The 26,617-nt window shown below is 40.8% G+C and overlaps 1 protein-coding gene and 1 long non-coding RNA gene across 2 annotated transcripts in view; one reads left to right on the forward strand and one right to left on the reverse strand.

The window, feature by feature from the left end:
* The window catches only part of LOC308084818, a 244,260-nt gene that overhangs the window by 130,837 nt on the left and 86,806 nt on the right, over positions 1-26,617 (forward strand). The window lies entirely within an intron of this gene.
* LOC308084500 (toll-like receptor 13) lies at positions 12,630-17,331 on the reverse strand (the record flags this gene model as incomplete). The annotated part of the gene is made up of 3 exons (XM_080427165.1): positions 12,630-12,882; positions 13,746-13,863; positions 16,506-17,331. The coding sequence occupies 3 exons, from the start codon at positions 17,329-17,331 to the stop codon at positions 12,630-12,632; spliced, it is 1,197 nt and encodes a 398-aa protein (XP_080283291.1).

Genomic DNA, 26,617 nt, shown 5'->3' on the forward strand with positions numbered 1-26,617 from the left:
CTGCTTCGTCAGTCCATACATTTTGTCTATCTTAAATTTGAGGCCTTTATGGTTCTGGCTCTGCAGCAATCGGTCTAAGTTTGCCAAATCTTTTCTCGAGGGCCTCCTCCCTGACATTTGAGCCCCTCGGCCTCCTGAGCCCGAGGCTCGGGAGTTGCTTATAGTTTTGTCGGATTTTGCCAACATACTGTACTTTACACAGCAAGCGACATATTTATATTTACCTCATTTCTTATACCTCATTATTGCTGTACAGTACTTCTCTCACACACAGTTTAAAATTCATAGCCGTACATATCGACTATAAATAACAAGATTATTTGTTATATTTACTTTATTTATTGTATTTATAACAGTGTTGGTGACTTAAGAAGTATTTAGGTGAGAGTGGTACTCATACATTGCCATGTAAATTATAAATAAATGCATATTTTACTGCCCTCTAGAAAGCTTTTTCCCAATTGACAGTGGTGGACAGAGAAGTCAACCCCAGTACTTGAGTCAAAATATAGATACTCCAGTACTTTAACTCAAGTACAAATTAGACAGAGCAGTGTAGTTGAGTAATATTTGACCAGGTGTAAAAATACTTAAGAAAAATAACGGTGAAAGTAGCAGATCTACAAGCGCACAATGCGTCGCATCGCAACGTATATATGGTGCTTGTAGATCTGCTGTTTTCACTATCTGAAATAGGGCTTAATGTAGTTAATTCATAATGAACTTCATTCATAATTCTTAATGTAATTAATAATGTACTTTTTTTCCCTTCCTAGAAATGTAGTGGAATATTTGTCTTTGAAACTTAGTGGAGTGAAAGTAATCCAGAAAAAACACATACTCGAGTAAAGTACAAATATTCAAACCATTTACTCAAGTGCAGTACTCAAATGTAGTGTCCACCACTGCCAATTGTAAAGTAATGGTAGTCTGGTACCATGGTATGACTGTTGAAATCTACTGTGTTGGGCTAACTGTACAAATGACAGTATAGTTTGTTTGTCTGTTACTCAACATAACCAGTAACTGAGAACCAGTAAGGGATTGTTTCTGATGTGTCAATTAAATAAACTTTGTTCTGTAAAAAGTGATACTGTAGAATCTTCTGTTTATAGATGATTGTATGAATGGGATCATCTGTATTATTGTTGCTGTCGGGCAGAAACCTTGTATAATATTTAACCCTTCAGTTGTTTCATAAAGTAATGCCCTATTTTATACTTTGTTGTACAGTATGACAGTGACTTAATCCATTAAGACAGAGAAAGCATCTGTGTCACTTTAAAATTTATTTGGCTATTCAAAAATAGCAGATCTACAAGCTCATAGCGCGGCACCGAGTGCCGCACTATGAGCTTGTAGATCTGCTATTTTTGGAAAGATTGTGAAAATGTGTGCAAATCTTTGAATATATATATATATATATTTTTAAAGCAACATTTTTTTTAACTCAAATCTTTGCTTCATGGGGGTCCCTGGAAGAAAATATTTTGAGATGGGGGTCCGTGGCCAAATACATAATAATTTTGGGGGTCCTTGACATTTTTGAAAACTGTAGAATTTAGAAGATATTTGTAGAATTCCCCAGAAGCAAAGATTTTAGTTAAAAATGTTATATTAAAAAAAAATATATATATATTCAAAGAATTGCACACATCTAAACAAATTTTAGCAGATCTACAAGCTCATAGCGCGGCACTCGGTGCCGCGCTATGAGCTTGTAGATCTGCTATTTTTGAATAGCCCAAAGGCATCTTAAAATGACACACAGATGCGTTCCCGGTCGTAAAGGGTTAAGACGGAGAAAGCATCTGTGTCATTTTAAGATTTATTTGGCTAAAACTATGGAGGCTACTGGCAGCGTGCATGAGTCCAGCTGCTGGAGCAAGATTAGCACCAGACACACACACACACACACACACACACACACACACACACACACACACACACACACAGTGGTGGAAAAAGTACTCAAATGTTTTACTTAAGTAAAAGTAACAATAATGCAATTTAGACTAAAATGTGTTTTGGCAGGCCTTGATGGCGTCTTAGTGCCTGATGTGTGGATCGGCTACTGAAAATTGCCGATCTACAAGCCCCATATCAACAGGGTTTCCAGATTGCCAGTGTTGCCATGTCTGCTTATAATAAGCCATTTTGGGCTTGTTTTAAAGTGTAGATGCCCATTTGGGCATGCTTCCTAATGTTTGTTAAACCAGGGGTCTTCAACAGGGGGTCCGGGACCCCTAGGGGGTCCTCAGAGTTACTACAGGGGGCCCGCCAAATCTTTGTGTGATATGATTTTATTTTTTTTACCTTATCCACTTGAACCCTAGCATCCCTTTTCTGAGGAGAACTTTAGGCAAAACTAGCAGATCTACAAGCTCACAACGCCTCGCGCTGCGAGGCGTTGTGAGCTTATAGATCGGCTATTTTTGGCAAAGAGGTGTTTGGTGTAGAGCGAAAAAAGAGCTGACCAAGTAAACAAAAAAAGTTGAATCTGAAACACAATATAGAGGGGGTCCCTGCTTCATCTCTCTCTCAGCTAGGAGGTTCTTGGCCTGAAGACGTTGAAGACCCCTGTGTTAGTACAAATATTGTACTTTTACCCCACTTCAATGATTTGAAAACTTGAGTTACTAGTTACTTTGTAGATTTTGATTATTATTACAAAACATGTATTAACCCCTTGTTCAGCCCTATATACATTTCGGCCATTTGAAAATAGCAGATCTACAAGCTCACAATGCGGGGCATTCTGCATATTGAGTACTTTTACTTTTGGTACTTTAAGTACATTTTGATACCAATACTTTTGTACTTTTACTCAATAGATTTTGAATTCTGGACTTGTACTTAAACAGAGTATTTCTACAATGCAGTATTGATACTTTTACTCTAAAGTAAGAGTACTTTTTCCACCACTGATCATTTGTCATGCTAGCGTCATGTCCAGGGGTTGTATGTACATCACGCCACCTCACGAGAAACAGGAGATAGGCTCCTGCCCTGAGGGGCCGCATGGCGCAGAAACCGTTGGTTCCCCAGGCTGCTTACTTGAATTTACATCCTCCAGATCACTAACATAGTTAAAGCTCCTTGGCATAAACACACACCTGAGGAGATGGGACCTCAGGTTGGTGGGCTGGACAAGACGGTGTGTATTCTTCTTGCGGTTACACAGTGAATGAATTGATCCATCTGATGGTTGAAAATCACAATATAACTGTACTGCAGTCTAGAGCTCTTCACGGGTCCCCCTAGCCTGGTAAACCCTCCCTACGGAAATCTCATTTCCATTTGATTTCAGGAAGGAGCCTGGCCTGAAGGCTTGTCTGGGCGTTTCTATCCCGTTCACCAAATGGACGAGCCTATCAGCGTCGTCGCTCATCGTTCTGTGATTGACAGCGAAAGTTGGCCAATCAGGTGGCGAGTTCGAGTGAGCCAGAATGGACCCGAGTGCAGCCTGAGTGCAGCCGACCAAACACAAACGGCAGCCATTGTTTTCTGTGGGCAGTTTCTACTTTTTACTTTCGGTTTTAAAACGCTCTCAAACTTTTTTTTTGAGGCACGGAATTTACTTTTAAGATATCGTTTGGATAGAATTTAGTTGTTTAACTTCATATTTGTGGTCAATTAATCATGACAGAGCCTATTTAAAAATAAAAATTCAGAGAACCGGCAGGGGCGGGCAGTGACACGCATGTATCCGAATAAGGCAACCTATTTTGGGCATGGCCGTCTCAAAAGTCCCGTTGCGTCACATTAGTCTGGAGGTGGTAAAAATGCACTGCTGATTGGCTGAAGGGGAACAACGATCATTGGCTGAAGGGGTTGTCAGTCAACGGTATTACTCCCGCCCAACTCCAGCCCACTGCCAATATTGCAGATCATGCCAGACTCACTCCTGAAATCTCTTTGTGAAAATGAGATTTCCGGAGGGAGGGTTTACCAGGCTTACCAGGTTTACCCCCCCCCCGATTCCGAAAATACCCAACAGGACCCGAGACCCGCACAGGTCGGATCCGTGTTTTATCACATCGGAACCGTCGTGTCGACACAATATAAGATTTTTGCATCCAAAGAGCCGCAACGTAGTTTTGTCAGAACGCAAGCCTCTTCTATTGTTTGTATAATTCAAAACAAAAATCTGTCTGGAGCCGCAAAACATATTTGAACCTTACAATGAAGGCAACACAGGATATGACTTGTATATTAGCCTATTAAAATGACTAAATACAAATACATGTAAACATGCAATCATTAAATATGTTTTAGTCAAAATATACCCCACAGCAGAACTACTTTGCAGTGTGCCTTCATTTCCATTACAATATTATAATATCAAAATTACTTTTTTGTTGTTTGATAACCTCTCGCCGCAGCTCAAACATACAGGTAATCCAGAAGCATATGGCTGCCGCCACGCCAATACGGTAGGCTGTATGACGCAAATGTTTGTTGACAGAAATGTTTTAACATCTTATTTATTCTGCAATTTTGTTTTATATTGGAGCAGGTAAGATTGTATGTGTCATAATTGGCCAACTATAGCAATGATAAAAAAAAATTGTAATTGGAAAGAAATGAACATTGTTTTTTCCAAATATTTTTTCTAAAACTACAGGGAGCCACTAGGGAGGGGCTAAAGAGCCACATGTGGCTCCAGAGCCGCGGGTTGCAGACCCCCGGTCTATCATTATGTGTAATACCCGAGTGGATCCGAGAAGACCCGTAGTATGCCTAATGTGAATGTGCGCGGCTGAAATAATCAGGAGAGAAATGCAATGAATTGCTGTTTAACTTGTGAGTGATGTTTTAGACTGGCCTAGGATCAGGTTAGTGCAGCAGTAGTCTCTCTCGTGTGGCCAGACTGTTGCCTCCCACAATTTTCAAATGTTTCCGGTCATACAGTCTGGGACTCGGAAGCTGTGATCATGATTAGAATATAAACCGGATATGAAACCTCCTCCCCACTTCCGTTTCGTCTTTACAGTCGCGCAAATTTATCCTAATATAAATACAAATCATCTAAGTATATTTTGCTAATTGCTGCTTAGCAGAAATGGAAATAAAATAATAAAATGTAAATATTTTAAAATGTATTTTCGAGAACGGAAGTGCCAGCTTCCTCTCTCGGATTTCGGGAGTTGTAGTTCCAGACTCTATATAGCATTCAGAGATTGTGGAATAGTTGTCTGGCTACGCGAGACTAGTGCAGCAGCGACATGAATGACTGTGCATCTTGCGTGATGTTTTAGGCTGGTTTAAGATCAGATTACTGCAGCGCAAAAAATAATATAGTTGAGCTGCACAATGCATGTGCATCATCATACTGCAAGGCAAGCCAGCTGCCAGGCTGGTTTGAAAACAGCGGTGTGCAAATCATGGATTCCTCTGACGAGGTGAAAGCAAAGCTTCGATCATAAAATGTTCATTGGTCAATAGTAGGTCTGCTATTATTTCCTAAAGTTCACATTCATTTACAAAGAAAACCTTTTGTCACGCATATTAAATTGATACCTCTGCGCATACTTATTTTAATTTTTTTGTTGTTTCATATGTGCTTTTTTGAAGGTTCGGTGTCTGGGGGCGGGTCTGTTTCGGAATCTCGGAAATAATCGGATCTCGGAACAAATTTCACGGAGCCAATTAGGGTCCGGTTCGGGAACGGCTCGGAATCGGACCACATTTCCTGCATGGACCATTTTGGTTCAGGTCGGGTTTTTTTGACCCGTGAAGAGCTCTACTGCAGTCATTGGGTAAATTACAAATGAAAACACAAACTCAAGTCTGAGAGCATTTCCTTATTGGTCTTCTAGTGGTTTTTAAGTGCAGTACCCTATTTCCCTGATTTCTGAATCCAAGAACCCCCTTTCCCTGACTAATATATTGCTTATGTGCTTTCAGTGGTGGAAAAAGTACTCAAATGTTTTACTTAAGTAAAAGTATCAATACTGCAATATAGAAGTACACTGTTACTTTTTAAGTAAAAGTCCGGAATTCAAAATTTACTTGAGTAAAAGTACAAAAGTATTGGTATCAAAATGTATTTAAAGTACCAAAAGTAAAAGTACTAAAATGTTTAAAAATAGCAGATCTACAAGCTCACAACGTGTCACGATGTGATGCGTTGTGAGCTTGTAGATTGGCTATTTTCAAATAGCCTAGGTATAGGGCTAAAGTGGTTAATGTATGTTTTATAATGGAATATATTTATATCTGCAAAGTAACTAGTAGCTAAAGTTTTCAAATAATTGTAGTGGAGTAAAAGTACAATATTTGCCTCTGAGATGTAGTGGTAGAAGTAAAAGTATAGTTAATTGGAAATACTCTGGTAGAGTAAAAGTACCTCAAAATTGTACTTAAGTACAGTACTTGAGTAAATATACTTAGTTACTTTACACCACTGTGTGCTTTAAACCACTTAAATCCTATATATGGTTGACTGTCCCTCAGGGCTCTATATAAATGTATTTTTTGTTTTCGCTCTACATTAAATATCTTCGGAGAAAATAGCCGATCTACAAGCTCACATTGGGGGCATTACTGCTTGTAGATCGGCAATTCTCAATACGGATGCTGGGAGTTTAAGTGGTTAAAGTGCAGAAAATCATAGCAAGGTATCATAGGATTCTATGAATGAACGGTAGCCCACATGGAGAGTGCCTACCCCACCTATACCTTTAGCTACATCATCCTATGTTCAATTATTGTCATGGCGACCGTCCGTCCGTCCGTCCGTCCGTCCGTCCGTCCGTCCGTCCGTCCGTCCGTCCGTGTGTGTCATTCTGTCTGTGGACAGCTAATCTCCGGCACCGTTGGCTTGATCCCAGCGAAACTGTGCACGCACACTCCCTGGATAACATAGCAGAACCTCTGCCCCTGTTATAGCGCCACCAGCAGGTCTAATTTAGCAAAACACATTTTTGGATCACAATGCCTCAAATCATGAATGCAGTGTCCGATTGCCGTGCAAGGCCTAATATGGCACCATCTTTGTCTACTCATTCTCTGTGTCTCAGAGGAGGGCTGTGGACATTTCAGAAACCCGAATCACTGGTTTTGGAAGTCCACAGCCCTCCTCTGAGACACAGACTGAGTAGGAAAAAATTACACAATTGTATCAGGAGCATTAGTGAGGATCTATTATATGAAGATAGGTTGAAAATGGGTGAAGTCGTCCTTTAAGACGTATCTGTGTCATTTTTTGATTTGATAAATAAAGCATTATTTTACACATTGGCTATTCAAAAATTGCAGATCTAGATTTAGATTTAGAAAACTGTGTTTAGACATTTGTAGAATCATCTTCAGGTCTTAATGGGTTAATCTAGAGTAGGGGTCTTCAACAGGGGGTCCGGGACCCCTAGGGGGTCCTCAGAGCTACTATAGGGGGTCCGCCAAATCGTTGTGTGATGGGATTTAGTTTTTTTACATTAACCACTTGAACCCTAGAATTCCTTTTCTGAGGGGAACATTAGCCGAAAATAGCAGATCTACAAGCTCTCAACGCCTCGCAGCACGATTATTATTATTTTTTCGGCTATTTTTGGCAAAGAGGCTATAGGTGTAGAGGGAAAAAATTGCAGACTAAGTAAAAAAAAAAAAAAATCTGAAACACAATTTTATATAATATAGAGGGGGTCCCTGCTTCATCTCTCTCTCAGCTAGGGGGTCCTTGGCCTGAAAACGTTGAAGACCCCTGATCTAGAGTGATTTACAGTAAAGCAAGGTAAACACATACATCAAACGCAGAGAGACAGTGTAGTGCCTCAGTAAACTATAGGATTGATTGATTGATTGATTGATTGATTGATTGATTGATTGATTGATTGATTGATTGATTGAATACTTTATTAGTCAGAAATGTAAACGGCACGAGGTACAGTCAGACATTAGAGCTAAAAGGATAACACAAAAAAAGTCCTGGGGACTTGTTTTCATTGTGGTCCCATGTATTCAATTCATCAACGGATAACAGGTAAACTAAACTAAAGTAAAGGGTAAAGTACTTATGTACAATTTTTAGGCACTTTTACTTTACTGGAGTATTTCCAATTGTCTATAATTTTACTTCCACTCCACTACATCTCAGAGGCAAATATTGTACTTTTACTCCACTACAATTGTTTTAAAACTTTAGTTGCTAGTTACTTTGCAGATATAAAATAACCCCTTTAGCCCTATTTCATACCTGGGCTATAAAATAGCAGATCTACAAGCTCACAATGTGTCGCATCACGACGCGTTGTGAGCTTGTAGATCTTCTATTTTCAAACATTTTAGTACTTTTACTTTTGGTACTTTAAGTACATTTTGATACCAATACTTTTGTACTTTTACTCAAGTAAATGTTGAATTCCGGACTACTTCTACACTGCAGTATTGATACTTTTAACATTTGATTACTTTTTCCCTGGATATAGTTAGATTCGGATCAATGAGTATACATGCTCCAGGTGGTGCTAAACACTCTGCTGAGTGTATTTTACCCTCAGGAACATCCAACATGTTCTGTAAATCAGTGGTTCTCAACATGTGGGTCGGAACCCCCAGGGGGTCCCCACATGATTTTTTTGGGGGGTCCCCAGATGACAGTGAAGTGATTAAGCACTTTTAAGACCTTTTTAATACCTAAAAGAAAGAAAAAAAGAAAGAAAGAAAAGGAAAAAGACCATTCCTGCATCAAAAGTAGGCCAATCAACAAACTATACTATAAAAATGGCCAAATTGTCAAATAATATAATAAAGAGGCAAACATTTTGAAAATAGCCAATCTACAAGCTTGTAGATTGGCTATTTTCTAAATTTTATCTGTGGAACCGAGTCTACAACTATATGGAATGCTCCTAGATTCCAAGTGCTTTTCAGGGTGGGGGTCCCCAGTTCAAATATGATTATTTTGGGGGGTCCCCAGTTCAAATATGATTTGAACCCGTCATGGGTTCAAATCATATTTTTTATGTTTAATTTTTTTTAATTGTGAAGCATAGGATAAAAATTTTAAATTTCCGTTCAAATATATGGGTAGCTTCCTTTTTTTCAAAAACAATAAGACATACAGTACACAGGGGCGTCAATTGGGTATGGCAAGGTAGGGCCATACCTTGGCTCCAAAAAAAAAACATGAATAGTAGCCTAATATAGGTGTTTGTATTGTCTTATAGGTATAATGCATAGTTTTCTATGCATTTTGGGTGATTTGACCGCCTTTTTTTTTTTTGCCGCGCGCCCAGGATAGGTGTCCCTTATTTTAATCTCTGGGAGTTGGCAACCCTAACCTTGCCATACCTTAGCTTTTGCTGAACTGATGCCACTGGACATACACACAAAATAAACAGGTACAGTGAAAAGAATATGATGTCAAAATGTACATTTTCTTATAACAATAACAATGTGTAGTGTGTTACAAAATCGAAAAATCCAAAATAGGACCCACATTTTGGTTTGGCTGAGTGGCCCCTGAGCCATCTTAAGTTGAGTAGCCCTGTTCTAATGGGTGAGGGGGCTGTGTTTTTACAATAAATGTTTTCATGTATTTTATTTTTGTATTTTATTAAATGTTTTTCATTTTCCCCCCAAAAGATATATAACAAATTAAAACACACACACACACACACACACACACACACACACACACACACACACACACACACACACACACACACACACACACACACACACACACACACACACACACACACACACACATGATGGCAGAACAGACACTACAATCTTATGAAGGAATTTCATTTAGGCCCTGTGTCGACACACACTTCGTTTTATGAGCGGGAGGGTGCTTTATTGGATATCATCTCACTTCTCATGGTTGTGGGTGGCAACGATTCCATGTGCTTCTCTCCAAAACTCGGCCGATGTTTTTCTTACCTTTTTTATGATGTTATGATATCTTAGGACGAGTGGTAGAGTAGAAAAATTAGAAAAAACAGTAGAAAATAACTCCATCCCATGCAGGTCCACCACAGCTAAAAACCTATGGGACTTGCTCTAAATCGCGTATTTTAATAGCTTTAATAGACCGACGCCGGTGGGGCGCATCACGTTGCATAGTGTTCTGTCACTATGAACGTCAGATCTCCCCCCTCCCCCCAAAGATGCTATAAATACGCGATTTAGAGCAAGTCCCATAGGGTTTTTAGCTGCGGCGGACCCGGGATGGAGTTATGACATTTTTCTACTCTGCCACTCGTCCTAGGATATCATAATATCATAAAAAAGGTAAGAAAAACGTCAGGCGAAATTCTCCTTTAAACTATGCATACCGAACGCATAACCAAACAGTCTGCATATAGTTTGGCTGCGCACATCAACGGTATGGACTATGGCCTTATGTATGTGGTATGAACTTTAAACTCTAATGAGCTGACCTACTGTTAAAATAAGTGCTATAGCCATTTAAACTTTGACCCAAGCTCTCCAAATAGCATGTTTTTTTTTTTTCTTTCTGTTTTATAAACAGATGCGACACATTGTGAGCTTGTAGATCTGCTATTTTCAAAAGTTTTTTATACATTTGAAGACGTGAAATTGGACATTCTGCACAATGAGTACTTTTACTTTTGGTACTTTTTTGATGTCAATACTTTTGTACTTTTACACAAGTACATTTTGAATTCCGGACTTTTACTTGTATTTCTACATTGCAGTATTGATACTTTTATTAAAGTAAAAAACTATTGTATTTTTTCCACCACTGTTGTGGTGGTACTAGCCTATAGGGCAGTGAAAGGAACAGCTCCTTCTTACCTCCGGGCTATGGTCGATGCCTACACCCCTGCCCGACCACTTCGGTCTGCCACCTCGGGGCGACTGATTGCCTCGTCACTCAAGGGTCCTTCTGGCCGATCCACACGGTCACGACTCTTTTCTGTTCTGGCCCCACAGTGGTGGAATGAACTTCCCACTGATGTTAGGACAGCAGAGTCACTGCCCATATTTCGCCGCAGGCTGAAAACCCACCTCTTCAGGAAACACTACCCTTCCTCTCTGCCTGACCTACTTGTTGTTAACTAGTTGTACGAACGCTTGTTTTTCTATTGCTGTATTGTTTATTGGATCTTGTTTAGTCGATACACTTATTTGTTTTAGCTCATGCTCATTTGATTTAGCAATTTTTGTCTCATTTGTTTAAGGAAATAGGTGGCTGATATATTGTACTTTTACCTTAGCGCTAGGTATACTCTTGGTTGCTTGTTTTTGCAGAAAATGCACTAAAGACTTCTGGTGATTAGTAGTTTTCGTTCCCTACCTATGTTGAATACACTTATTGTAAGTCGCTTTGGATAAAAGCGTCTGCTAAATGACTGTAATGTAATGTAATGTAATGTTGTATACAAACTGTAGCTTTGATTGATTGAAGAAGCATGAAAACATTTTTTTTTATTAAAGCTTATATAATTATACCTCATACAATATTCAATTGCAACATAATGAGGAAAATTATCAATGAGTTAACTAGTTATTCTGTTTACGTTTTAATTTTGATTGCCAACACTGTAAGAGCAAATACATCAAGGTAAAGCATTTATAATTTAATATAGAAGCCATTTCAGTAACACTTTCTATGAATATGTATAAGTGCTTATAACTATAATTATACAGTATTATAAGCTTATGATGAGTTATAGGTCAAGTACAGAGCTGTTATCAATGATATGAAGGCTCTGTTCCATTCTGGTTAAACAGAGTCAGGGTGCTGATGTAGTGCATGTTGGCTCACTGGAAACACTCTGCTACACCAGTGGGTCTCAAAGTGTGGTCCAGGGACCCTCATGGTTCCTAATGGCCGATTACGGGTATGTAAGTCTGAGAGCGTACAAATGGAACCAAATGGAGCCGTATAGGGTCCATTTGGACGCTTTTGTACACTCTCAGAGTTAACGGGTCCTTGAAATTAAAACGTTTGAGAACCACTGTGCTACACTAAATGGAAAAGAGCCTTCATTAGTATCATTGGTAACACCTGTGAAGGAAGTAAGTAACAGGCCCAACTTCTTTCTATGGCTGCTGTGCATAGAGCCTATTGCAGACAGGTGCTCTTTTACGGTGGTTTAGAAGGTGGTTCAGTAGCAATGCCTCATGATGATCAATTCCTGGCCAGCCCAATGAGGTTGATGTGGTCACCCGAATACAAGAACACTCGCCCCAAAACACACTCGCCCCGGGTCAAATCCGTCGACCTTGGAACGGTCGCCACCAGATATTCCTAAACGTAACCTCAGTAAAACTATCCCTAAACCTAACCTTATTCCTAAACGTAACCTCAGTGAAACTATGCCTAAACCTAACCTTATTCCTAAACGTAACCTCAGTAAAACTATGCCTTAACCTAACCTTATTCCTAAACGTAACCTCAGTAAAACTATGTCTAAACCTAACCTTATTCCTAAACGTAACCTCAGTAAAACTATGCCTAAACCTAACCTTATTCCTAAACGTAACCTCAGTAAAACTATGCCAAAACCTAACCTTATTCCTAAACGTAACCTCTATAAAACTATATCTAAGCCTAACCTTATTCCTAACCTTAACCTCAGTAAAAAGAATACAAACACCGCTGGGGGGCGAGTGTGTTTTGGGGCCAGCGTTCCGGTTACCGGTCACCCTCAGCTCCTGGCCAACCCGGTGAGGTTGATGCGGTCACCCTCGGCGGCAGTGTGAGTGTCCCCGGCGTTCAGGGCCATCCGGAGCTTCTCCCAGAAGACTCCACGGTGCTGCTGGCCGGCACGAGGCCAGCTCAGGTAGGTGCGTTGCTTCAGCAGCTTCCTCACGCTGTAGTAAGGAGACAGCTGGCGGGCCGGGATCTCCTCCACAAACACCAGGATCAACACGTCCTTCTGTTCGTCGAACAGGCGGAAGCTGGGAATAGAAGGAGAGAGGGAATGTCGGTGACGCGCGATTTTTGACTTCTTCTTTTGTGTTTTTATGTGTACTCTTGATTTTATTTCTCTCTTGTGTGCTTGTTTTCACACATGTTCACTGCGGTTGCTGAGCAGCAAAACAGTTTGTTCACTCACTCATTCATCCATTCATCCATTCATCCATTCATCCATTCATCCATTCATCCATTCATCCATTCATTCCAAAAGAGCTTGCTTAACTTCCAGGTCTTTCCTTGGGTTTATAATTGTGGTATCATTGTATCACACATCCCATCTTATAGCCCGGTGGTCGGACACGTTGCCCCAGGGAGCAGTGTTGCCATGTGTGCTTATTATGAGCGACTTCAGGCTTGTTTTTTTCTGTAAAGTTGCTTGTAAATATTGGTAGTTGGGGGTTGCGGGTTTTTGGGCTTGTTTGTAAAGTATATTATGTTTGTACATTTCCTAATGTTGTTTTAGCCAGTGGCTCTCAAACATTGTCAAGGACCCCCAAATTATAACAACAACAAAAAAATACATATTACAATATGTATTTGTATTTGTCAACGGACCCCCCCCCCCCTCCCTGACAATGTTTTGTGCCAGGGGCCCCTGTGTTAAAATGTTTCGAAAAGTATTCAAAATGTGTTTTGCGTTGTGGCACGTTGTGAACTTGTAGATCAGCTATTTTCAAATAGCCGATAGCATATAGGTTCAAAGTGCTCATGTGGCCTAGTTGATTCTTTTGGGCAAGTTTTCATCGACCTGGTTGCTTTTTTCTCTCGCAAAATCACACTGCCAGGGAGCCAGTTCACAGGCCTGACTGTCAGTCAGTCAGTCAGTCAGTCAGTCAGTCATTACCTGGCGACCTGCACCTCTCTGGAGCACCATTCACTCTCCAGGTAGCGGCGGCTGATCACACAGATGGTCTTCCTGCTCCCATAGATGGCATCTGTGATGTTCTCTATGATGGGTTTGCCTTGGGAGCAAGAAAAGCATCGATCAATTCATTTAAAAACATTTACATCAACAGCCACCTCTTTGCCCTTGCTTCTGACAGTCTGAACAAAGTGCTAGTAGGGTGCCCCCTGCTGGGACAATAACAGAACTTAATTGCATTGAGAATAAGGAGCATTTTAGCTCATAACTTCTTAAAGGTAGGGTAAGTGATATTTCTTTATGTTAAAACAAAAGTTTTTTTGTTAAAATATTAAAGCACTATTTTACGATTATAATCATGTGTGCATGATCATTAACAGGGGTCTCCCCGTCTCTCCAGCTCTTAAATAAACAGAAAATACATGTTCAGGTGGGTTGCAAAATTTCAGCCAACCAGGAGAGAGTACCCATTCATCAGCTTCATTTTTATAGTGTTCCAGTTCCAATTTTGTCTGCTCATTTCTTTGTGTCAGTACTTCCAATTTCACTTGTTTAATCTATCGATACAATTGGTATCCCGACCTGAAAATGTATTTCTGTTTAATAAAGAGCTCGAGAGACATGGAGACTCCTGTTACTGAACAAACACTCTATAGCAATGAGTACTATCAGAATATAGAACTATTTAACACTTATTTTAACCGAAGAAAATCACTTACTTTACCTTTGAATATAAGTATTAATTGACACTGCTGTCCCTATTTTACATGCTTTTTGCACTCTTTTTAAAGAATAAATATTATTCTTCCTGAGCCACGCGACCTCCCCCCTCCCCATTTGCATTACTTCTAGTTGCAAAAACGTGACATAGTACTGTTACAGATTCACGCCACAAATAAAAGTAAATATACTGGAGTTTGTGGCGAGCCGTTGTATAATTTGGGGATACGTGTGATACCACGTGAAGATAAGAAATATGTGTTTTGAGGTTTTATGTTCTTTTTATATTTGACTATTTTTAGCAATAATTGGGGAACAAACACCAATGCCTCAAATGCACCTCCAACTTCTGTTCCAATCAATTCAACCTCTGAAACCCTAACGTAGTTGACTGGAGTCACCAGGGCTCTATACTAGACCTCCCTCCTGTATCTCTGTATTTGCTCTACACTAAATATCTTCGCCTCCAAAAAGCGACGAATCACGTTGAGTCACGTTGTGAGTTTGCAGATCTACTATTTTCACCAGATGTTTGCCCCCTGAATAGGGACGCTATAGGGTTCATTTCATGTCATTGTAGCCTATTTATTCCATTTATGGTTTTACATGATTACATTCATTTTCCCCCCCCCCCCCTGTTTTTTCTTTTACATATTCCACAAATGAAAAGGAGCAGGAAGAAGATAGATCTTATTATACCTGCCCCCTATCTTCAATCAAAAATCATCAAATACTAGATGATCTGTCCGATGGCTATCAACCAGTACATCAATACATACAGTATACATACAAGCCATACCATGATTCATGAAATAAAAAAGGAGGGGAAAAAATACAAATTAAAAGAAAATCAACTATCCACTTCATGATTTGTAATTTTTCCCCTTTTAAACATCTTCTTAAAAAAAATCTGTTGCAGGTATAAAGTTTTGGAATTCTCAAAGCAAGGAGTTGAAGAGTTATACAACAGTGTTTCAGTTTGTGTTGTCTGAGCAAACTGATATTCAAAATCAAATCTTCTTCTGTGGTCCTCATCCTCTGAACAATTGTTTTAACATTTTTTTAAAAATAGCTAAAATAGTTCTACAAGCTCAGGCCAGTGTTGCATGTCCGCTTATTAAGCGACATTGGGCTTATTTGTTTCTGTAAAGTTGCTTGTAAATATTGGTAGTTGTGGGTTGCATTTTTTGGGGCTCAAATATCTTCCTGTCCTGTCATGTATTTGTCCCCAGTGGTGTAAAGTAACTAAGTACATTTACTCAAGTACTGTACTTAAGTACAATGTTGGGGTACTTTTACTTTATTGGAGTATTTCCAATTGTCTATACTTTTATTTCTACTCCACTAATCTCAGAGGCAGATATTGTACTTTTACACCATTACAATTATTTGAAAACTTTAGTTACTAGTTACTTTGCAGATATAAATTATTACGTTATAAAACATACATTAACCACTTTAGCCCTATTTTATACCTAGGCTATTTGAAAATAGCCGATCTACAAGCTCACAACGCGTCGCACCGCGATGCGTTGGGAGCTTGTAGATCTGCTATTTTCAAACATTTTAGTACTTTTACTTTTGGTACTTTAAGTACATTTTGATACCAATACTTTTGTACTTTTTTACTCAAGTAAATTTTGAATTCCGAACTTTTACTTGTAACGGAGTACTTCTACATTGCAGTATTGATACTTTTACTTAAGTAAAATATTTGAGTACTCCACCACTGTTTATCCCTAACCCCCACCTGAAATTGTTTTGTGCCAGGGAGCCCTGAACCAGATTGGTATTGTTGAAATGTTTCAAAAAATATTACAAATATTACACATTTTATTTCAAGATTCTACAAGCTCACAAGGCATCCCATCGCGACATGTTGTGAGCTTGTAGATCGGCTATTTTCAAAGAGCCGATGTACATAGGTTTAAAGTGCTCATGGGCTTGTTTTCCTAGACCTGGTTGCGTATTTCCCTCACAAAATCTGTTAACAGGGTGGTTATACGCACGCAGCCATCTCACCTGGCTGGAAGTCACGGTGATGCAGACACAGCTTCCAGCCCTGCTCTCCCTCCAGCTTGGGCAGCAGCTCTTCGAGAACCCAGGACTCGTCGTGGACATTGTAGGAGACGAAGGCGTCGTACAGGTGAGGCTTACACTTGTCGCGCCGCAGCTTGTTGTCGTAGAGGAAGGCCAGGAAGAGGTAGTAGGCGTAGACCAGCTGCCACCTCAGGAAGTGATAGGTGAAGGAGGCCAGGAGAAGCAGGAGGACCGCGCACGACGAGGAGATGAAGCAGATGAGGCCGACGTTCACTGAGCAGGACCGAACGTCCATGTCCAACAGCTCGGTGCCCTTCAGGTGCGAGGGATAGTTGCACTCAAAGTTGTGCGCGTCGTGGACTTGCGTTTGGGGGTCGGTTTCCACCCAGTGTACAAACCAGGCGTTATCACAGTCGCAGGTGAAGCTGTTGTATTGCATGTCCAGGTAGGTGAGGGCAGGAAGTGACCGCATCTCCTCCTCGCCGATGACTGAAAAGGCATTTTTCCTCACCTGCAAGAACCTGAGCTGCTTTAGTTTGGCGCCTATGAGGAAATCTAGCGACCGGAGGTTGGTTCTGGACAGGGAGAGTTTCTCAAGCAGTGGAATTGGGGAAAACAAGTCCGCTGGAACATCTGTGAGGTCGTTTGAGGACAGGTCGAGATTAGTCAACCGAGGTGTGTGATTAAACGTGTTCACGTGCACGGATAAGAGCTGCATGTTCCTGCCATTGAAGACTGTTAAATTAGATAGACCTTGTAGGAAGTTTTGAGGCAGATGAGCCTTGCCGCTGCGATGTTGACCGAACATGAGCAATTCCTCTAGGGATGACAACTGAGAGAATGGTGGAGGGTGTGAAGGGTGAAGTTCCGTTTCCACTAAATACCGTATGTGGTTATTATTCAAATTCAGAGTTTTTAATTGTTTTAGGTTATTGAACACCTTCTCTTCCAACTGAGTTTCTCTAAGTTTATTGCTTGCTAGGTTGAGTTTTACTAGATTAGTCAAGCCACTGAAACATCCGTATTTAAGATTTTTTATTTGACCGTCTTGCAGCCACAATTCTTTGAGATGTTGCAAACCTTTGAATTCCCCCTCAGAGATAGTAGTCAGCTGGATTTCACTCATTTTCAGCAGTCGAAGATTTGCTAAACTATTTCTGAATGCACCACCCAAATCAGAAATAGGGTTTCTGTGGACTTCTAAGTACTGTAATTTACTCAGATCCTTAAAAATGCATCCTTTCAGAGCTGAGATACGATTGTCAGAAAGATGGAGCCTCAGAAGTCTTGTTAAATTGGTAAAGTCTTTGCAGTCAAGGGCGCCGATGTGGTTCTTAGTGAGGTCTAGTTCTTGAAGCATTGGCAGATTCCTTATGGCAGCTGGTACTGAGAGAAGGCTGTTGTTATGTACATTCAAAGTCTTTATCTGTCCGAGAGATCGGAAGGCGTCCTCTGAGATATCATGTATACGGTTGAACCCCAAGTCTAGCTCAGTGACGTGGACGCACAAATCAAACATGTGGGGGGGGACAAACTTGAGTTTGTTCTTCTCCAGTTTGAGAGTGCTCAGTGAAGGAATCGTGCAGAAAATTCCAATCCAACCTAAAAGTCTCTTGTGAGGTTCAACATCATTCAGCCTCAGCTGGGTCAACGAGGAGTTAACGCCCTCTGACAAGGACTTAATTACAGTCCAATTCAGATGAGTCCCGCCAATATCGAGGGTGGACACTCTGCCGAGGAAGGTCTTGTTCTTTATGTCCCAAATAATGCCCGTCTTTTTACCACAGTGACCAAGGTTTAACAGTGTGAGGTTTGGAAGTATGTCTGCCGTGATCCTAAATGCTTCAATCGGATTTTGAGACAAATCAAGTGACTTAAGTCCTAAAGACGTGTTTGACAGTTCCCATGACTCAAACGTGTGCACGTTGTTCCATGTGAGGGACAGGTCCTGTAAATGTGGCAAGTGGCGTAAGACAGACCCAACCCTCCCTAAGCCACGGAAGTTATTCAGATTTAAGTCCAAGACCTGTAAGTTGATCAGAGAATGGAAAGAGTGAGGCGCCATGGTTTCCATGTGATTATGAGCCAGCCTGAGTTCAGTGAGATTGCTCAGACCATCGAACACACGCTCCTTTAGCTTGGTGAGCTTATTGTCATTCAGAATTAAAACCTGGAGGGAGATGAGGGGGGCGAATGCACCATCAGCTATGACGAAAATGTTGTTATGTTTCAAATCTAAACGTGTCAAGTTGGAGAGGCCTGTAAAGTCTGACACTCCTATCTGTGAAATGCTATTGTTAGACAAGTCGAGCGCGGTCACTCTTGATGGAATGCCTTGTGGAATTGCTCTGATATTTGAACATTTGACGTTGACGGAGTAACTGACTGTGCAGTTGTTCAGTGAATATCCCACGACTGGAATAACCAAATGACCGATAAAGTACAGGAGGAAGAAGTAAGTCCTTAGTTGAGAACGTTTAGCTTGTCCGAATCGCATAGTTTTTTCCTTTTCCATTCTTCACTGGTGAATCACCTCAGACTGCCCCTGGTGTCCAATAAAATAAATCAGCAAAAGTAAAAGGATAAACAATGAGACAAAAAGAAAGCATACAGTGAAGTAAACCCATACAGTTTACTTTGAAATACTTGGGCCCTATTCCACGAAAGGTGAATTAAATAAGCCTGGCCTTAAGTCAAATCCAGGCTTGACAAAGTCGGGTCCGTATAGCCTGGTTTATTCGGTTCCATGAACGCCAAGCCAGAATGAAAAGGAGCGACTTTGTCGAGCTAGGCCTTGTCAAGCCAGGCTGTGTCGAGCCAGGATAATGAAGCCAGGCTTCACGTATTTCTATAAAAGACCATGAAAGCCGATAGCAGAATCCTTGAACTTGACCAATCATGGAGTCCAAAACCAGAGCGGCGTTCTTCTCTGTGGCTGAATAGCAGCTCTGCAGCAGCTCATGAAATCATACAAGGAAGTAAAATGTGTCTTTGCGACGGGACGGGACGCCCGGGGACAGGGGGTGACCGCGACGGGGGCCGCGACGGGACGCACGGAGGGGGGGGAGGGTGGGGTTGACGCGCAATAACCCCACTTTTGCAAGACCACTTTGGTAGAGGTTTGGGTTGTGTAGTTACCTTGCCATCATGATGTAACTCCAAAGGTGGACAAGAAATAAAAATAATTTCTCCATTGACTAGAAATTGATCATTTAAAATATGCTCCATTGACTTACATTCAATGTCAGACATTTTTTATAATATTTAAAAACATCTGTAATATATTATCAAACATCTAACAACAATATGAACTATAGTGTTAACAGAGTGACAATGACATATCACATGAGTCATTGTGAAACAATTATGATTCATGGTCACACACTATTTCAGTAATATAATGAATGTGATTATATCTTATTGTATTTATTTCATTTTATTTGAATACAGGGTCATTAAAATGAGTCCATATACAAACACATGTTTTGAATTAACTGTGGAAAAACTTGAAGAACAAGGCACTGGATTAAGTAAGCTTGGCTGTTAGCCTGCTCCTGACCAGGCTAACTTCACAGCTAAATTGCAATGGTAACTAAGGTAGGCTTGCTTCAATTCTCTTTCGTGGAATCGGGTCATGGCTAAACTTAGCCAGGGTGAACTGGCTAAACTAATCTTCAAGATAATTCAGCTTTCATGGAACCGATTCATCCCTAATCCTGGCTAAATTAAGCCAGGATAGGTGTTAAAGCCGGGCTTTAGCTCTAATTCACCTTTCGTGGAATAGGGCCCTGGTCAATGTCATGAAAATATCATCTCATCATCATTGATATTATACACACATGTACAAAAAAATGTAGTCCTTGGAGTTTGGAGGAGAGGGAATAAGGAGCAGACTAAGTACAGAATGAAAGGTCAAGTTTACTACGTATTTACGGTTTAAGAGGTTAAATGTCTGAAAATACACATGAACATGAATCCAACATACTGTACACTGATGACAGTGCTGTCAAACAAGTCTATGAGGCTATCTATGAATATATTATTATTATTATATTATTAATATGTATTAGGGGTCCCTGCTTCAACGTTGAAGACCCCTGCTATTAGTAATTAAAAAAAAGAGATGATACTTACAGCTTCATACATGGACAGGATAAGTAAGCATTAATCACCAAGCCACATGCTGTTGTGTTTCATTCTCTTTTTATGCAAAACTGTTCCTCTGAAACGTCACCGAAACTCTCTGGTGTGACAACACAGGGACGGACTGAAACAGTGATTAGACCGCGAGCCACGCATCCACACACACACACACACACACGCACACACGCACACACACACACACACACACACACACACACACACACACACACACACACACACACACACACACACACACACACCCACACACACACACACACACACACACACACACACACACACACACACACACACACACACACATCCATAAGTATATCATGCACAGTATACGTCAGCTGCTATGCTCACGCACCTATATTATCTCAGGTACCATAAATATGTAGATAAGTTGTTCCGTTCTCCTATATATCGATAAATTCCAAATATCATCAAAGTGTTGTGCGGCACCCCCTGGACTTGTGTCACAGCACCCTAGGGTCTGCACCCACTTTGAGAAACCCTGGTCTAGACTATTTTGGACTTAAGATGCACTTATTTGCAGAGGTGGAAAAAGTACTGGCATGTTTTACTTAAGTAAAAGTATCAATACCACAATGCAGAAGTACTCTGTTACAATTAAAAGGCCTGTGTTCAAAATGTTACTTGAGTAAAAGTCCAAAAGTATTGGCATCAAAATATACTTTAAGTACCAAAAGTAAAAGTACTAATGGTTGAAAATAGCAGATCTACAGCTTGTAGATCGGCTATTTTCAAATAGCCTAGGTATGAAATAGGGCTAAAGTGGTTAATGTATGTTTTATAATACAGTAATGTATGTCTACAAAGTAACTAGTAGCTAAAGTTTTCAAATTATTGTAGTGGAGTAAAAGCACAATATTTGCCTCTGAGATGTAGTGGAGTAGAAGTAAAAGTATTGCAAATTGGAAATACTCTAGTAAAGTAAAATGTAACTCAAAATTGTACTTAAGTATGGTACTTAAATACATGTACTTAGTTACTTTCCACCACTGCTTATTTGATGTATCTTAAAAAGTATGTTTTTTTTAATAACTATTGTTATTCAGCCAGCCAGTGTCCATAGCACGTAAAATAGGCTCTGCCTCCAATGTATACGACTTCCTTGGCCCAGTTCCTCTTTGTAAGATGATGTGCTACTTCTTTAGATTCCTCTTTCACTGTTACTGTATGTTGTCAACCTGAATATATCCCACCGTGGGAAAAAGTAGATAACCTTGGTGATCGTACAAACAGTTGCAATGACCTTTGCAATACTGACTTCCTGATTTTGTAGCAAATGGGGAGGGGGGGTTCTAAGAGTAATAATGTGTATTGACATAATGTATTTTTTTAAGGGAGCAGGGAGCTCAGCTCATGTTTGACTCATCCCAAAATAAACTTGCAATTTGCTAAAGGCCTTTTTTCATTTTCTTTTTGTAAGACCTAGAAACACTAAAATAGGCAGGGGTATTGCAATTTTCACCCATTACTCGGACACATACAATAGCATTCATTGATCAAGTTGGCACTTTAATCAAGTTGACATTTTTGGAGTTATCTTTTATTATTGTAGTCAATTGCATCTTTGATCCACTGATCTTTTACTCTAAAACTGTCACAATTGTTTCTCAATTACTGAGAAACAATATCTATTCACTCAAACAAAGAAGGTCTTTAGGGTCCCCCTGCTGTTTCAGAATAATCCAGACACTATAGGATATGTTTGACTCCCTTAGGGCATTGGTTCTCAAAATGGGGTCCTTGAGGGGGGGGGGGGGGGGTTCCAGGGGGTCCCCAGCAAAATGTGTTAATATATCATCACAATTATTTTAACCTTTTATACTTTGTCTATTCAAAAATAGCAGATATACAAGGTCATAGTGCGGCGCCGCTATGATCTTGTCTTCTGTATATATTTTGAAAAATCGTGAAAATTTGTGCAAACCAGGGCCGGACTGGGACCAAAATTCAGCCCTGGCATTTTGGTCCGAACCGGCCCCACCACCCCCTGGGCCGTTTTGTCAACGGGGGGGCATCCCAGCCCAAAACATTAACGTAACTAATAATTGGGCTGCGCGACCCGGAAATGACCGTAATAATCCTAAAACGGGAGCGAAAATATTTTTAAAAAAAAGGTAAATATTTGTAACAAAAAGTTTGCTTTTCGGGGTCCCTGGAACAAAATATTTGAGATGGGGGTCCGCGGCCAAATACGTATCATTTTGGGGGTCCTTCACACCGTTGGTGGCCAAAGTGAAAAATAGAGAGGTGGCTGAAGAAACTCCAATGGTTTCTAGCAACATATTTTGCCTAAATGCTCCAGTTTACATTACAAATGTGTGCACATTGAACCACCTCCATAGCTTTTATTGATCGGAGGGTCAATGGGGTCAATGGGGTCACCACAAAAATGTCCAAAAAAAAAGTTTGAGAACCCCGGGGTTAACTAATAACATAACTTGCTTTGCTATACCCATGCAAACCAGACCAATCTGCCAGTGCAATTTTTTGGGGAGATATCAGACATCACACACACACACACACACACGCACACGCACACGCACACGCACACGCACACGCACGCACACACACGCACACACACACAAGCGTCTCATTCTGGTCATACGGTGTGGGTAATAGTGAGCGTGTTGACTCATATTTTTGCGTGTGTGAAGTCTAGCAGGGTGGTCTTCTGTGAGGCCCTTCTTCTCACATCCTCTCACCTCAGTCTAGTACGAAATATGGTCTAGTTTCAGAGGCAGGTGTGTGTGTGTGTGTGTGTGTGTGTGTGTGTGTGTGTGTGTGTGTGTGTGTGTGTGTGTGTGTGTGTGTGTGTGTGTGTGTGTGTGTGTGTGTGTGTGTGTGTGTGTGTGTGCGTGCGTGCGTGAGAAAAAGCTAATGCACACTGGGGTTGGTTTTCTGAGGAAAGTCAGAAACTTTGCTTCTAAACTTGGCCTTAAAGGAGTAGTTGTTTTGGTCGCATTCCTAAGCCAATAATTTAATGACCGGCGGAGACTCCTATATTGACCCATGACTGATTATTGGCCCAGGAATGGGACAAAAAACAAACAATATCCATGAATTCAAGGCTTCATGGGGTGTGTAATTGATGGAAAATAAGAATGTTTTTGGGTGAACTACTCCTTTAACTCTTACACATTTTTCTTACCTTTTCAACTGGTCACAATGTATGATCGATCCCAGGACGGTTCCTAAGCACGGAGGGGGTCACTGTGCTACCGCGAGAGAGAGAAAAAAAAACGCCCGCGACACCACCTTTTCTTGTTTACACGCTGTTGAACATAGCATGTCTTGCCAAAAAACAGGGAAAAAAACTCAAGATACAGTTGTTTTCCAAAAATAGCTAAACAGGAATTGGATGGGGGGGGGGGGGGGGATCTTTAGATCACGTGATCTCCTGGACTGTTTGACTTGAGGGTGAAAATGGTCACTCAGGTGATAGACAACAGCGCCATCTAGTGGAAAAGACGAAACAAAACAAAAAGTCTTCATAAGTCGCCCTTGACCATGAGGGCCTTTGGACAAAACCTTGTCATAAGTCGTCCTTAGCAGTGAGTGAGCTAAGGTGAAGCACAGCGCTTAACCACCTGAACAGACCCCATTCAGTGTAGTCTGCAACGTCTGTGGTTTAGGTGTCGCAAAGGTGATTTCTTAACAGCTTGAACCCTACCGTCCCAATTCTATGGGCGAACATTTGGCGAAAACAGCCGATCCACAAGCTCAGGACAAAACGGGACACGATCGTAACTCACGTCCCCCATAGTCAACATGTGATCCCAGCGGGTATCCCCGCGGGGTCACATGTTGACGTTTGGTCAAATCCGTCCCAAGCCGTCATGCACCAATTTGCCGTCTTGGGAGTGAGAATGCGTTGCCCCGACCATCCTGTGAGCAACTCGGGAGGCTTAAAGGAGTAGTTGACCCAAAAAAAATCACTTGTTTTTTATCAATTACACAACCCATGAAGCATTGAATTCATGGAGATCTTTTTGTTTATGTCGCATTCCTGAACCAATAATTTGATTATCAGCGGAAAGATGCTAATGTATCCGGTAGGAGACTCAACCGGAGAGACCGCCGGTCATCACATTATTGGGTTAGGAATGCAACAAAAACAAAAAAATCTCCATGAATTCAAGGCTTCATGGGGTGTGTAATTGATAGAAAATAAGTCATTTGTTGGGTGAACTACTCCTTTAAGATTGGATCTTTGAACCGCTCACACTAAAGCATAATCATGCATTCAACATTTGTTGTGTACAAATGGAACCAAACGGTCCATTTGGTTCCATTTGTACACTCGTACAGTTAAATGAACACTCAGTGTTATCTTTATCTCTTCAGGAACATTTCACAAGCCCCTCTCACGGTTCTCAGCCCACTCGTTGGTTTTTCAGAGAATTTTGTTTTATTTTGCTGACGGTCCTCCTCTGCTTGCGGTTCGCAAGCAGAGGTGACGTGTGACAAGCAACCAAAGACATCTGGTTGACCTGAAAGTGGGTCGCAAGGCCTCGCCACAGCAGGGTCACAGACTAGTGCTCAGTCTTGCCAGATTCTGTGTGAGAAATAAGCAACCAGTTCTATGGAAACAAGCCCAAAAGAAGCGACTAGGCCACATGAGCAATTTGTCTTTTTAAAATAGCCGGTCTGCAAGCTCACAACGCGTCAGCAAATATTGAATTATTGGCTCAGGAATGGGACAAAAACAAAGAAATCCCCTTGTATTCAAGGCTTCATGGGGTTAAAGAAAATAAGTAATTTTTGGGATCAAGTATTCCTTTAATGATGATGAGTTTAACTCTCACTCGCATTGTCACCGCCAAATAGTCAGTGTTTGTAAATGTACCCTAATTCGGGTGTGTTCTCTCTGGAAGTAATTTTATTTATTCATTTTACTTGTACTTTATAAGATTTACTTTTGGAAATGTTTTAACTTCCTGTTACGAGAATGCAGCTCACCGGACCACACACACACAGTAATATCAAACTCTTGAGAGTGTAGAAATGGAACCAAATGGACCCTTACGGGTCCATTTGGTTCCATTTGTAGTTATGTGGAACCTCGTTTCAGGATATAAACCCGATGCTTGAATGCCGTCTGTGCCCAGCCAGTGCAAGTGATCTTCATTGGCAGCGGGCAGTGATGGAAAAAGTACTACATTGTTTTACTTAAGTAAAAGTATCAATACTGCAATGTAGAAATATTCTGTTACAAGTAAAAGTCCGGAATTCAGAATTGACTTGATTAAAAGTACAAAAGTATTGGTATGAAAATGTACTTAAAGTACCAAAAGTAGAAAATACTTATTATGCAGAATGTCCCATTTCACAGGTTGCAAATGTATACAAATCTTTTGAAAATAACAGATCTACAAATGGAACCAAATGGAACCAAATGGACCCATACGAGAATTTGTTGTTGTAATAGAACAACAGGGTCAACGGTTCCATTAGTCTTATAAGATTATAATTATAAGATTTAATCAAATCCAAGTACTTTCAGAGATCTGTGATGAAACAATGAATGTTCAGTTAAGTGTTCAGTTAGATACGGATCACAATGATTCTGTATACGCTAGTAGACAATTTGCTGTCAGCATCAAAATGTGTTTTTTTGGTATTTCCATTGTGTTTCCAGTGTGTGTGTGTGTGTGTGTGTGTGTGTGTGTGTGTGTGTGTGTGTGCGTGCGTGTGTATGGCGATTGCTGCCGCGTCTCATGGTTTGTGCTGATGAGGCAGAAGTGATTTGATGAGGGGAGGAAAACAAGTGTGACCACAGACACACTCGCAGACACCAGGCTACCTCAGCTTCACTGATGCTTATCTCCACACACACACACACACACACACACACACACAAACACACACACACACGCTCGCGCACGCACGCACAAACACGCACGCACACCACTCTA

This window comes from Gymnoscopelus braueri, assembly GCF_963280865.1.
Source record: "Gymnoscopelus braueri genome assembly, chromosome: 4".
NCBI classification, from domain to species: Eukaryota; Metazoa; Chordata; class Actinopteri; order Myctophiformes; family Myctophidae; genus Gymnoscopelus; species Gymnoscopelus braueri.